The sequence below is a fragment of the Haliotis rubra genome, unplaced genomic scaffold, assembly GCF_003918875.1.
Source record: "Haliotis rubra isolate DU_JTF1 unplaced genomic scaffold, ASM391887v1 Scf155, whole genome shotgun sequence".
Classification (NCBI taxonomy): Eukaryota; Metazoa; Mollusca; class Gastropoda; order Lepetellida; family Haliotidae; genus Haliotis; species Haliotis rubra.
In genome coordinates, this window is record NW_025765503.1 from 1,636,819 (window position 1) to 1,652,687 (window position 15,869).

General features: G+C 37.8%; 1 protein-coding gene across 1 annotated transcript; it reads right to left on the bottom strand.

Annotated features, from left to right (window-relative positions):
* Nucleotides 1–817: 817 nt before the first annotated feature.
* On the bottom strand, nucleotides 818–15,624 carry LOC124270804 (shematrin-like protein 2). The gene is made up of 4 exons (XM_046705846.1): nucleotides 15,619–15,624; nucleotides 14,199–15,017; nucleotides 5,842–6,297; nucleotides 818–1,633 (listed from the first exon to the last, which is right to left on the bottom strand). The coding sequence occupies exons 1-4, from the start codon at nucleotides 15,622–15,624 to the stop codon at nucleotides 818–820; spliced, it is 2,097 nt and encodes a 698-aa protein (XP_046561802.1).
* Between the last annotated feature and the right edge of the window lie 245 nt (nucleotides 15,625–15,869).

Here is a 15,869-nt window from a genome sequence, read left to right on the forward strand (position 1 = left end):
AATGTATTTCGTGTTGAACTTTAAAATAAACCAATGAAGTGCAAAGGGAATTCATCAAACTAGAAAAATATTTTGTCAATATTGAGTGTCTGGTTTAAACGTCTGACCGATACTAATATTGGGGTATGACTAAAGTATGACCAAAGATTATTCAAGTTGAAAAGGCACAAGCAAATTTATATGAAGTACATATTTGTTCGATATATTTAATGATATATTTCAGATCTGTACCATTTCGCAATACTGACATATGAATCGTATTTTACATTTTTTTCCGTGTGTTGATCCAAATGTTAAGAAACATTTTGTTGTTGTGTTATACTTATCGTATCGTAAAAGTGTCATGCAAATGTGTATCTATTGAATGCTTAATAGTGAAAGATATTCGTGCTTTCGTGACAATTTCTATTTGTAAGATGTCTTTTTTCTATACGGAAATTACTTCCTATCAGATTACTAACAGGATGACCATATTCGATATAGGTCGCATGTATATTCACTGTTTGAGCATTCGTTGAGAAGTCACAATTTGAATGCTAAAATTCTATTCTGAAGAAATACTACAAATACAACTAGTAGGTGACAGTGTTGAGTCAACTCGACGAAAATACACACTACTCACATCTGTCAGAGTTATAGAAAAAACAGTGACGCACTGATATAATTAAAAGAAACTATAAGATTATCAATACGTATTCTTTATTTGAAATAATGAAATGTCAATTAAAAAACCGATAGTATAAAACACATTCATTCATTCATTCATTCATTCATTCATTCATTCATTCATTCATTCATAAATCACTCTTAAATGTCTCTAGTAATAATGGACAGTGGAAACTCCGCCGAATCCGACCTTTCCGAGGCCAACTCCATTACCGACGAGACCATGTCCAGCAACGCCTTGCCCGGTGTGTCCATGGACTCCATGTCCAATGAGACCAGCACCATGTCCGACGTTCTTACCATAGCCGTAGTTGTTGTTGTAGGGGTTGTAGCCGTTGCCATACCCATAACCAGCAACACCGTGTCCGACAGAGAATGGTCCAGCAAGACCATGTCCGGCAACGCCATGCCCGGTGTGTCCATGGACTCCATTTCCAATAAGACCTGTACCATGTCCGACGTTCTTACCGTAGCCGTAGTTGTTGCTGTAGGGGTTGTAGCCGTAACCATACCCATGACCAGCAACACCGTTTCCAAATGCAAGGGGTCCAGCGAGGCCGTGTCCAGAGTGTCCAAGGAGTCCATTTCCTACAAGACCAACTCCATTGCCAAGTCCGTTGTAGGAGTTGTGGCCGTAGCCGTGTCCCTTTCCAGCAACAAAGGGTCCGTTTCCTACAGCAAAGGGTCTATTTCCTGCAGATGTACCAGCATGACCGACGAAAGGTCCCTGTCCAACAAGACCAGCACCGTGTCCAGCGACGAAGGGACCAGCAACACCTTTACCGTAGCCGTAGTTGTTGTAGCCTTTGGGGTTGTAGCCGTAACCGTAACCATGACCCTTACCACCAACACCAATGTTGCCAACAACCCCTCCAAGACCGAAAAACCCACCCACAAGGGAGTTACCGCGGAGAGGCACCTGAGCAACGGCGGAACAGACCAGCACGGACAACGCTGCGATGACGACCTGAGAAAACGAATTGACTTAATAAGATAAATGCAAAACATTTAGGGTGTTAATATATATGAAAATTCACATTGAAAAAAGAGAGTACTGGAAGCAAAGTCGTTGAAAATCCAAATATATTTCCAACTTTTGGAAAACGAATACTATATTTGATGCTTACGTGCGTTTTTTCAGTCATACTGATGCGACCAATGTTTTTACTCAAAGTACAAATGAGAATGATATGTTCCATGAATCTATATCCGTGTATGTTTTCATTAACTCAAATGTTTGGTGTCTAAGACATACATATGAGATAACAGCGACTCTGTGGAACATTATTCCTGATTAATTTAAAAGCTGCGTCAGTGAAAGACACGTAGAACACTTAGCCATGATATAGCAACCTTGCTGACATAAAACGGGTAGATCTCGGTTGAACTGTAACAGTTGCTACTCTTGCATTATTTCACTTGGCATTAAACAAACAAACTCTAGGTGTAGTGTTTTCAGGAACAAATGAGTATCTATCATGTAAAATAAACATTGACATGTCTCACCGTAAGTTGATCTACTATTGTTGCAAACTGTTCAATTTATGGCAAGTTTCCTATGTTTTATCGAAGTTGGATAAGATGAAGTTTGCATCAGCGAAGTACCTCATGACTAACAAGTAAAGATGAAATATAAACGACACAACATTGGCTGACAGGGAGAAACAAACAGGGCTAATCGTTCATCAAATATAATACATGGTTCAGATAAAGTAATGCGTAACCAGGAAATGTAGTACCTTCATTATTGTAGCAGTTGATGATGACGAAAGCAGGATGAGGTTAATGATGACAGAGACGGGATGTGCGGTCCTTATATAGGAACTACACTGGATGTAATAATTAGCATAGTGTTTGAAGAGAGTATGCAAAATACGGAAACACCCCAGGATCTCAGTAGTAAACTTTAATGAAGGACCCAGTGGTTATGCGGGCTATTGTGAAACGCCATCACCTCGTTACAGTTCAATTTTCTATTCATATTGCCCCGGGGTCCAACGTTGATGGTATTCGTAGGTACTGAAGATGCCTTTTTCTGTAGCGATATCATCGATGTGTCAATGTGTCATTGATAATGAAATAATGAACAATCTGTTTAAATAATTTACATGATGTATTGGTAAAAAAAGATGTTATAATTTTCCATGATTAATTCCCAAAACTGTAGAAAAATAATGGGATATATTTCAGTTATTTGATATGCTTGCCATGTGTTCTGTATACGATACTGTTGTTTCTTGAAACACGGCACATGAAATACTTTTGACAATTTAAACACTAATTATTTCTGCAAAGAACTACTGAATTATGTACTACTGATATATGGAAAGGTCCCATTTCAGGGGGAAACATTTTACAAAACATTTTGAATGTGATATGATGTTCCTATGAGTGAGATTAATACTCTGACATGTTTCACGTTTAATGTTTCACACAGTTAAACTGTATCGTCCTAATTAATCAAAAGTCTGAGTTTATTGACAGCGTTCGCTAATATTTAATAAAGAGAACGCTGTGACCAAAAAAGACCTTTTAAGGTCATGATCAAAAGTGAAGTAGAAACAGTTTTTAGCATAGGTCATTTATTTGCTGACACTCTCAAACTTCGGACTGAATATGAAATCCAGAAAAAATACATGATGCGGGGATTTAATGAACGTCATTAAAACACATCTAACATTTTTTTACTAAAATTCGTATTCGCTTTCCATGGATGTAATATAGTAGAGATGCAATACACGTTTTCTCTCAAATGGTTTTGATACGTTATTCAGTGTCATATTAGATAAAACAATGTGGTCATATTAATTGAATTCTTATCTTTTGATCAATATATGTTACATATGAGTCAGTGATTTCGTGAAATCGCTGTGATTCCCAGGGATTTCATGTATTCCCTAAAATTGCCAGCCTTTTTTGAAACAGAGAAGAACAAATTTATAATGCGAGTACAGAGTATGTGCTGATGGGTTTCATTTGTTTGGACAAGATAGACTGTTATGACACCGGCTATCACACTTCATGATCAGTCCCGCTATAAAACATTTACAACGTATCGATTACATTGGCCCCAGTTACAGTTCTGGAAACCCTCCACAGCAGTCCGGAGAGACACTTTTCATTTTTTCACTCATTCAAACCATTGGATACACATGTATATACAATATGCATAATGCAACAGAACTCGTAAATGGTAAGACAGAAGTCCATATGGGTAGGAAATACTGGAAATTTCATTAACATTACGCTGTATTAATCATCCAAAGCTTATTTAAGTTAGAATATCAAAATTCCCAGTATGCCTATCAAGCTTAAGATCCTGGCATAAAATGATGCCACTACCCGGCATTGAGCCTACCCAAACTGCTTTAGTTTTATCAATCTTCTTAAACAAGATATTTTGTACAAATTATTGAGAGTGTCAATTGCTGCTCATAAGCTTTCTTCACATCTATCAAGAAATAATTCAGTATCGTCTGCATATTGTGCATTTTATGTTCAATATCATTTAATGTAATTCATTTTATTGCACTGCTGTTACGGAATCATTATTCCTAAGATTTCAGCCACTAAGAGGAATACGGAGGGGGAGAGACTGGGTCGCCTGGTATAAAAAAAGTGTGATAAATGCCCAGTCTGTATAACACATGGTGTAGCATTATTGATTAATATTTTGATTCATTTTTCCATATTGGGTCCAAAGCCAAACTTTCCAATTGTTAGAATTATAAATTCTTTCGAGACAGTGTCAAAAGCTTTTTCAAAGTCAATGAGTAACACGAGTCCCTTTTTACCTTGTAATTTTATTTCAAACATAATGTCATATCAAATGTTCTCACTAATACACCTTCCAGGTATAAAAGAGCGGTTTGGTAGCCTTGTGGTTAAAGCGTTTGTTTGGCACCCCGAAGACACGGTTCGATCCCCATATGGGTACAATATGTGAAGCTCATTTCTGGTGTTCCCTGCCATGATAATGCTGGAATATTGCTAAAAGCGGCGTATAACCAAACTCACTCACTCACTCGAGCTATAAAACCTGTCTGAGTTTCATAAATAAGAGTATTCAATGTTTGTTTGTTTTAATTCTATTGGCTTAACATGGGCTGAGTATTTTATTACAACAAATTGAGAACGCGTGAACAAACCTTTAAAGATACGGGATTTCACGCATATTCCATAATTGTCATTAGCTTGATCGTGATGCATAACCACACCAGGAATGTTCCTGAAGTACTGTCGTGGTTAACGAGTCGGAGTAGCTCTTCTTCTGTTTCTAAATCATTCGATGACATCGTTAGGTAATGAGGATGATGTCAGGCCAGCCTTATTGGGACATCCAAATAACGCTTTATACGGACTGCCCTTAATACCTGCCTAAAGTGCCGAATTCTTTTGGAATTGTACAAACATGATTCCGACAAGAGTAAAACCGCGAGAAAATGACCATGGCACCCCAACTCAAGGTAGTTATTAGCCAAGAGTATCTTCAGTAAAATGTCAAAGTTTTCCACTCCTAAGAACGAAGGATTAAATGAGACTCAACACTGAATTGTTTTACTGCAAAAAGTTTTAAGCTTCAAACGTTAATTTCACACATTCACTGATATTCTGACAAGGAATGTGTGTAATGGAACACCATAAAAATCAGTAATTTCATGAATACCTTGAAATTTTAGGGAATATATGAAATCCCTGGGAAATCACTGGCTCTTTAGGGATTACGTGAAATCCCTTGTTTCACACATTTCCTGTGGCATATATACACATGTGTACGGAATGCACAGCAAGTATCATTAACATAATGCTTTGTTTAATATACATATACATGTGTATGTCTCAACTGAAGTGTGAACTATAGTATATGAAAATTAATCCTTTCGATTATATGTGTCTGAAACTTCAATAATTAATTTACATCTTATAACTGTTTAATGGTGGGTTGTTTTTTTCTTCTTTAACGCAGCACTCAGCAACATTCCAGGTATATGGCGGCGTTCTGTACATAATCGAGTCTGGACCAGACAATCCAGTGATTGACAGCATGAAGATTGATCTACGCTATTGGGATACGATTACATGTGTCATCAAAGTCAGCGAGCCTGACCACCTGATCCGAGAGTCCACGTTACGATTCCAATCTCCATTTCCAATAAGACCAGCTCCATGTCCGACGTTCTTACCGTAGCCGAAGTTGGTGTTGTAGGGGGAGTTACCGTTGCCATACCCATGACTAGCAACACCGTGTCCAGCGAGGCCGTGTCCGGCGTGTCCAAGGAGTCCGTTTCCTACAAGACCAACTCCATTGCCACGTCTGCTGTAGGAGTTGTGGCCGTAGCCGTGTCCCTTTCCAGCAACAAAGGGTCCGTTTCCTACAGCAAAGGCTCCATGTCCTGCAAATGTACCAGCATGACCGACGAAAGGTCCCTGACCAAAAAGACCAGATCCATGTCCGGTTACAAAGGGTCCAGCCGCTCCTTTTGCGTAGCCGTAGTTGTTGTAGCCTTTTGGGTTGTATCCGTAGGCATAATCTTTGCCACCAACAACCCCTACAAGACCGACAGGCCTACCACGGATGGGTACCTGAGCAAGGGTTGAACAAACCAGCACGAACAACGCTGCGATAGCGATCTGAGAAAGAACGCATTGACGTAATGAGACAAATGAAAAAACATTAAGGGTTTTAAACATCAGATAAACATGAAAATGCGCGTTGGAAATGAATGCACTGGAAGATATGTCGTCGAGACTCCAAATAAATCTTTAAAAAAACTTTTGAGAAACGAGTCCTGATTGAATTAAACAAGGCGTCCCAGGATGATACGTAGAACATTTAACCATGGCATGGCAACCCTGCTTACATCGAACTACTTTTTCAGTCGAAATTAAACATTCTAACTCTAGGTTTAGTAAGTTGTTGTTGTCAGGAACAAATGCGTATCTATTATGTAAAACAATTTTACATGTCTCAGTTTAAGTTAACATACACTGTTGCAAACGGTTGAATTTTCCCATGTTTTCCCATCAGAGTTGAATATGACGAAATTATGCGTCAGAGAAGTACCTATGAGTAACTAGTAAATATAAAATATAAACGACATCAACATTGGCTGACAGGGAAAGAGAATAAACAGGGCTAATCGTTCATGAAATATAATACATTGTTCAGGTAAACTAAAGCGTAGCCAGGAAATGCGCTACCTTGATTATTGTAGCAGTAACTGTTTAAGAGACAGCTGATGATGATGAGCAGAGCAGGATAAGGTTAATGATGACAGAGACGGGGTGTGCGGTCCTTATATTGGAAGTACTCCGACTGACGGAATTAGCATAGTGTTTGAAGAGAGTATGCAAAATACCCAAACACCCTTGGATCTCAGTCGTAAACTTTAATGAAGGACCCAGTGGTTATGCGGACAATTGTAAAACTCCATTACCTCATCACGGTCCAATTTTCTATTCATATTGCCCCAGGGTTCAACGTTGATAGTAATCATGGCACTGAAGATGCCTTTTTCCTATTGGGATATCAAGCTAATGTGTCATTGATAATAACATAATGAACCATCTGTTTTATCATTTACATGATGTATTGGTAAGAAAAATGTTATCATTTTCCATGGTTAATTCCCTCAAGACTGTTCCAAAATAAAGGTATATAATTTAGTTATCTGATGTATGTATTGTATATATTGTGTTTGTATATGGCATGGTGAAATACATTTTACATTTAAAACGCTGACAATTTCAGTATGTTCGTGTTTGACTTTATCGTGCTAATCCAATGTCTGATTTGAGAAGGGAGGGGGGGGTTTGAAAAAAACTGTTCCCTAATATTTAATAATGAGCAAGTTATGACCAAAAGATTGCCTTTGAGATCATGACAACAAGAAAAGTAAAAACAGTAATGATAAACAGATGAGGGATTTTAATGAACATCATCTAAGAAAGAGCCGATATCAAGATTCACATGTTCATACACTTTTCACGGATGTAATATAACACATTAGGGATACGACAATAGATGCAATATACGTTGTCTCTCAGACGGTTTTCATTATTTATTTGGTGTGACATTAGACAAAATATTTGTTCTGTATTCATTGAATTTCAATCTTTTGATCTATGTATACACCCTAGTACGGAACCTATTAACAACTATGATCAGCATAATGCATTGTGTAATATACTTTGAATTGTAATGTGAAATATAGTGAATAAAAAGAAGCCTCTTGTCCCTCGCTTAAACCTAGCTAATAATTTTACTAAAGTTTAAGTTAATTATGTTACTGAACAATTCCTACTGCTACTTACTATGATAATATATATATCGAGAAACATTAGTGTTTCTTGACCAACAGATGGCGTACGTCACAGACGGATGCAAATGAATTCAACTATTTACCTGAAAAACACGGTCTAAGTCAAAGTAAGTTGTGTAACAAGGTATATATCGTATATACCGTTGCTAGGTGCCAACGTATCTCACACATCAATGTATATTTAGATAGATTAAAAACAAATAATGTCCGGTTTATGTCGCACGTGTACATGCGTGAGATACATGTTTACATGCAAAACATGCAAAACACTATGTGTTTATTCTGTAATAAACATAGATATATTAAGTCAATAGGGCTCTAAAAGTGTGGGGGGATGATGTCAGATTCTGGGATGGGCTGTATGCTTTGTTGAGTGTTGTTCACATCATTGCAATTCTTTCGTTTGACAGTTAGTTTGATTCAGTTTTTAGATTTTAAATCTTCAACGAGAATACTTTATAATTGTTTGATCGGCATTCTAGAAGTTCGTGGATCAGAAATGAAACATACAACTTTATGGATCATAATTTCTTATTCATTTCATAGAGATTGCGTTTCTATGTAGATTCTTACCCCGTTATCAAGCAGAATGGTTTATGAATATGATTTTAGGTTGTGGGTGTTTTGGATTTTTTGGGTTTTTTTTATATATATTTTGTTATAAACTATTTATTGACATTAAAATGTTAAAGGGTTGGGCAAATGTTGTATGACCTATGTGTATAAATATTAAAGAAAGAAATGTATAAGGTAGACAAGTCACAAAATGTACGTCTTCTATTTAAAAAAGTAACACTTTTTATTAATAGAATTACATGAACATGTGATGAGTGAGTGAGTGAGTTTTACGCCGCTTTTAGCAATTTTCCAGCAATATCACGGCGGGGACATGTGATGAATGACTCACGTATATAAGCCATCTTGCTAGTGGTCGTCAATTGTAAACCAACACCTGATGTAAACTCCGAGATGTAGATACAGTATAAATTATAGTAGCAAAACATGTCAGTCTCTTTCGACATAATACATGTTTGCATACCCTTAAATATTTGTCTGGACTATATTCGTGAGCTTTCAATATCACAATAAAAACTATCTTGATCGTCGGGAATTCAACTCCAAGCAATGAAAGATTGTTAAAGAACGTAAAATCAGACTCATATACCTGAATATGTCAAGGGTTATTGGCCCGATCACATCACCTTACGTCATAATGGAGACCACTCACAGGTGAACACTGTTTCCGTGTTGTGGTTGTTACAAGCGTTCACCCATGGCATCATTATTTCTAGACAATGCTAAAGATGAAAATGTTACTTTTTATCTCAATTAGGAGATAAACCTACTGTGTGGGAAAATCAGAGGTATATAACGAAATTATAATAGCTCTAAATTTCATTTAAAACCGAACGCGTAGCGTGAGGTTTTAAATGAACAATTTAGAGCTATTATAATTTCGTTATATACCTCTGATTTTCCAACACAGTAGGTTTATCTCCATTCTACCATGACAATTTTATGAACAATTTCAGTTGGAACTCTTTCTTTGGTTATGAGTCAATACGTGAAGCGGCCTCGCATTCCAATCTCAAGTGGCATCGCCCGAAACGGGGTGATTGGTGGCATACCGTCAATAACTAACAAACTCCAGATTCAGTAATAACTAATCACGTTGTTTTTTTCAATGCATTCATCACCGATCATTAACTGATAAGTTGGAAAACATATATCAAATAAGTTTAAAAAGCTTGGTTCACATTTGAAAATTCCACCGTAGACCCTTTCCCCACCAGAATAATGGCAGCAACCTCATGGCCTTGACCTTGTCTCGGAAATCATTGTTTACATTTACGTGCAAATTTGGAAAGATGCGACAGGAGAGCCTCTGACAGTTTGCGCAAGGTTAACCTGATTGTATGACTGAGATAGTCTTTGATATCTAATTACTGGTATACTGGTACAAAATTTAAGAGTAGAGGCGCTTTTGCTGTAACGAGAAGTCCGTGTTGTACCGAATTTAGATACTGTTGAATTTTGCGCCCTGTCAACTTGACGACTTCACGCACCTCTACGTCTGCGTGCGACAGCTGTGGTGACCCTTACACACTCATGTGTGTACTTTGTGCTCAAATTCGATTCTACGGATATTATTTTCTACATTTTGGAAAGTGTTTTGTGACCTAGTGGCTTCAAAGTGTAGTGAATTCAAATTGAATCGGATACGCTTGCATGTTCGCGAGGCTGCTGACAAAGAGCCAGATTTGTGGTGATATTTCCGAAAGGATGGAACAGGACATGAGGGTGTACCTCTGGCATAAACACGGTAAGGTAATTAATTATACTTTAATACGACTACTTTAGATCAAGCAGTGTAATGGATAAGAGGGATCATGACTAAGCTAAATAACTTTTTCAACGATATTATACTTTTAGAAAAAAATATGTTGGGCTAAACAGAACGGTTTGCAGATTCTGTAATTACTACCGCTAAATTTGAAACAGTACACATTTCAAAATATCATTTTGTTTGAACTGATAACCCAACTGTTTATTTATGTGGACGGAAGGCATTAAAATTTCTTCGGCGTTCGATGTTAATGCACCCTCCGTTACCGGATCAAGATCAGTGGCGATATCGTTGACGAAAGCTGATAATAAATTTAACACGGAAATTATGTAGCAGTCTATTTCTGGATCTATTCTGACATAACATAGAATCAATGTAAACATATTTGTTCTTGCTGATTTTTTATTCGGAAAGCAGACGATGTTTTGATCTTGTTCGACTGAATATTTGTTTCCATGCTTTCGAAGTACTTTTGTATGTATAAACACCTATTGCTGTGATTTACGCCAGTAGTGAGTCGAGCCCGTCATCGCTAAATCCATCTTTAAAGACATATGTGTAATTTCCGACAGCAAAATCGCCGTAATTTATAGATGCATCGGTAGGTTGTTTGGTGTCCGCCATGTTGCTGTGCAGACAAAAATAGTGCATTACCGTAAACCATGTATGATTGCGCACGGAAAATCAGATACCTGTATAACGTGATTATATACCTCTGAATGACTTTTATTAACCAATCACCATCCAGTGTTTAATGAAGTCATGGTAGAATTTACCTTATGCATATCCTTCTTTATCAATATCAGTCAAAATTGTCTTGAAAGCAGCGAATATATATCGATAGAGTGAACAGTCAGTGTCAACACAGAAAGATTCGGGAACAGAGTTTGGTATTAAAACATTTCTGGTCACATTTCTGGACAAAATTGATGTTCTGGTTGAAATTGATGGTCTGATTTATATAACAAATGTGAAACAGTTAATCTTGCGTGATATATGCCTAATGTATAGTAGTTTGACGCTTACAATTACTTTTGGAGAATGCGGTTTCAGATGGCTTGCCCTACTTTTTGAATGAACGTGGAGAGGGTTCTGTTGCTGTTATTTAACACTTTGTTTGAGAAACAATTACCAATGAGTTAAAGCTAAATTTGTTCACTGAATAAATGAATATTGTATTACGTGTATTGTCTTACTACACAGTTGTAATCATATGCACTTAAATGTTCAATGGACGGATGTAAGTGTCTGTCATTTGGCTTAGTTCGTGTCTTAAATGATCAGTCTTGCCCAAAAACATCCATCTGTATGACATCGTCTTCCAAGTAATGTGGTAAAACACAAACAGACCAAAACTGCAATAAACAGATATATTTTTTAACAACAAATAAGTAATATTATCATATTTAGAAATTCCAAACTCAGAATACTGTCTCTTGACGTGAACACCACACTCACGTCTCTAACCTAAAACAACTCAATAACGTATCCTAGATTTAGACACAGAATATGACTTAAGTATTCATCGGTAGTGGATCCAGTTGCGTCACAGAGGCATTGTAAACACTCAGATGGGTCCTTGTGGAGAAAACAGAGTTGTCCTTTACTTTAAGTTAGTGACATGTTTGTCAGTTGTGTGATCAGAGAGAACACTACATATAATCATGGAAATGAATAAGGGACAACATGAAAGTACATGAGTTCCTTTATTCTTTTCCAGGTTTCTTCACACGGTATGTATTGCACAGTGGGTGATATTATGGAAATAAATATATGAAAATGGGTACTTTCATGTGTTCCATTACTCGTTTCCATGAGTATATATCTCCATGCTGAATGAACTTTCTAACGTTTGAGCTGGGTGATTTAGACAGAAATTGATTTCTGTTTAGGGACAAACCAGAAAATAGGGGAGGTAATGCTTGGTCTAGAGGGTGCTGTCCGATATGTCTATAAATGTGGCGTCATAGCGCAGCAAGTTTGTTCTCGGCTGCGACGACCAGTACTCAACATATTGATTTATTAGATTTAAAAGAAAGGTTTTCTTAGGTGCTGCAAGAAGAGGTTTTTTTTGGAATTGTAAATTAAATTGATTTTAAACACTGCTGCAGTGTTGTCATACCTACCTTGTAGATGGTAAAGATGTTACAGTAGCATCTGATATCTACAGTGATATTATGATTACTTTAATTTTCTTTTAGGATGTAAACGTAGTAACCGCCTTGCAGGAGTGCTATGAATGTCAATCTGATTGATGGTTTGTATGCGTGGAATAAGACGTTGAGTGAATCACCATTGTTGGGATGTGATGTGATGTGATGTGATGTGATGTACCGTGTACAGATGTAACAAACGCCTCGGCAAGTGTCGCTGGGGACTTACAAAGATGCTTGTTCTTTTATCTGGTTTGTGGTGATGGTAGAAAGAGAACATCGATGTACTTAAACTTTCCACTCTCTGAATCGGTCTTTGTGCCTGGAAATCTGAAGACATGATACTTGGTTCTTTAGTTTGGTAAACTATTACGCCCACACACAGGACATAGCATCACTTTTGCCTCTTTATATTCCGAGAATATAGGAATATCACTTCATTTTCGATAAATACACTGTAAACAACAGAAAAGTCTCTCCACAAATAGTCTACAACGTCACAGCCTGACAGAAGTGTCTACAAGCTACATATGCGCTCATTGCGGGATGACTGTAGTTGGTTGTTGCTCGGTATGTAACAATGAAATCACATATCAATTCTTTTTTGTGTGTAAATGTGTATTTTTGTGACTATTTAACATATTTCAAGAAATCGGATTCACAACATACTAAACGATAACCTGCATCATATATACATGTATATGTTGTCAAAAAGGGCCTCATGCCTTCTTCATACTGTATTTGCTTGTTTATTATCATAATAAAAATGTCTTCAAGTGATAAAATATTTTATTGTTATATTAATGAAGTTCCATTTGCATAATAGTAATCAGCCAAAATGTGATACACGTTTTGACATGGATGTTACGTTTCCTACCGCTTTGATTTCAAATACAGCAGCTCTGTCTGTATTGAGAGAATAGGTGTAATCTTATGTCTCCTTTCCTCCGATAAGAAGTAACAGCAAGTAAATGTATCTCTGGTTTAAATTTGCATCAAAACAGTAAACAAATTTTCAATTCCTGACAGAGATTATTCAACATTTGAGTGTGTCTAGTTTAGACGTCTGACCCTTAGGAATACTATACTATTACAATGAAATTAGCATGGCAAATATGTGGTTAGCAAATTATTTATTTGTTTGATACATTTAATAATATATGACTGATCTGTACCGTTTTGCGTTTCTGACGCATTAATCAAGTTTTACTGACATTTTTTCGTCGTCGTTGATCCAAACGTTACATATTTGTTTGCGTGTGAGTTACGTATCTTTTAGACTTGACATGGCGACGCAAATGTGCACATTAGTGAAAGCTAATCATGCTTCCTTACAATTTGTGAAAACATTTGGAAAATGTTTTGTATTTTACGTCGTAGCGGAGTACTAACGGATTTACACTATTCTGTATTAACAGCAAGAGTAATGATCACTGATCGAGCTTTCATTAAGCTGTCACAATTTGAATCTTGTCTTCTTAAAGATGTATCAAACATAACTAGTAATGACAAAAATACGCATTCTTCACATCCGTCAGAGTGAAGCACTGATATTATCGAAAGAAAATATAACATAGCTATTCATATGTATTCTTTATTTATCAAGTGAGAAACCAGGTAGTATAAAACACATCCATTCATTCATACATCAGAAATTACTATCAAATGTCTTTAGTAGTAATGGCCAGTAGCAACTCCGCCGAATCCGACCTTTCCAATACCAACTCCATTTCCGAACTGGCCGCCTCCAAGCCTAGCAACACCGTGTCCGGAAGAGAAAGGTCCGACGAGACCATGTCCAGCAACGCCATGTGCGGTGTTTCCATGGACTCCATTTCCAACAAGACCGGCTCCATGTCTGACGTTCTTACCGTAGCCGTAGTTGTTGTTGTAGGGGTTGTAACCGTAGCCATACCCGTGACCAGCAACACCGTTTCCAACTGCAAGGGGTGCAACAACGCCATGTCCGGTGTGTCCATGGACTCCATTTCCAATAAAACCAGCTCCATGTGCGACGTTCTTACCGTAGCCGTAGTTGTTGTTGTAGGGGTTGTAGCCATAGCCATACCCGTGACCAGCAACACCGTTTCCAAATGCAAGGGGTCCAGCGATGCCGTGTTCTGTGTGTCCAAGGAGTCCATTTCCTACAAGACCAACTCCATTGCCGAGTCCGTTGTAAGAGTTGTGGCCATAGCCGTGTCCCTTTCCAGCAACAAAGGGTCCGTTTCCTACAGCAAAGGCTCCATGTCCTGCAAGTGTACCAGCATGACCGACGAAAGGTCCCTGTCCAACAAGACCAGATCCGTGACCGGCGACGAAGGGACCAGCAACACCTTTTCCGTAACCGTAGTTGTTGTAGCCTTTTGGGTTGTAGCCGTAGCCATAACCCTTTCCACCAACACCAACGTTGCCAATTAGGCCTCCATTGTTGAAACCAAGACCGAGAGGCCCACCCACGAGAGAGTTACCACGGAGAGGTACCTGCGCAAAGGCGGAACAGACCAGCACGGACAAGGCTGCAATGACGACCTAAGGACAAAAATTGACCAAATGAGACAAATGCTGTGCAGCAACGGCACTGACCAACATGTGCATTCGCGTTAAGAAATACATCAAATTTTATGCTTCCCTGTCCACTGAATCCTACTCTCTGCACTGTTACATATTATTGAGTTATTTATTCAAATAGTCCATACCATCTCATCAATTTTTTCCATGTGCTCAAATACTTGGCACAACAATGCATACATATCACATAATTCTATTCGTGACACTAACGCTGTGGAACGAGAATCTTGATTGAACTAAACAAGGGAATGCGTGGAGTATTGGATCATAACATAACATTTGACAAGTAGATCCCCCTCGAATTTTAACTATTTATCTTCCAGTCTGTTATCAGGAACCAATGAATAACTGAGTAAAACATTATTTATGTAATTTAATATACACTGATGAAGATACCTTTATTCATGTCCAAATGTTTCTGTAAATGTTGAGTAATGTGAATTTGTGTATCAGTGAAGGTCTTATTACTAATTAGTACATAAAAATATAGGTGAAATACCACCGACATCAGCTTTGACTCTCACCTCATGTATCACATTGTTCACGTGAAGTAATGCGTTACCTTCATTCTTGTAGCAGCTGTGGAGACTGTTGATGGTGACCAGAGCAGGATGAGGATTCTGATGCTAGAGACAGGAGGCACGGTCCTTATAAAGGAACCTCTCCTGCTGTTAAAGTTAGCATATTGTTGGAAGAGAGTATGCAAATTAAACAAACACCCCAGGATCTCAGTCGTAAACGTTTATGGAGGGTCACGTGGTCATGGGGACTACTTCAGAAAGTCATTACCTCATCATATTCTAATTATCTATT

Coding starts and splice junctions, on each gene's coding strand:
- LOC124270804 (XM_046705846.1), bottom strand. Junction 6,298..14,198: donor ATGGAGTTGGTATTGGAAAG/GTCGGATTCGGC, acceptor GTTCTTTCTCAG/ATCGCTATCGCAGCGTTGTT. Junction 1,634..5,841: donor ACTTCGGCTACGGTAAGAAC/GTCGGACATGGA, acceptor TCGTTTTCTCAG/GTCGTCATCGCAGCGTTGTC.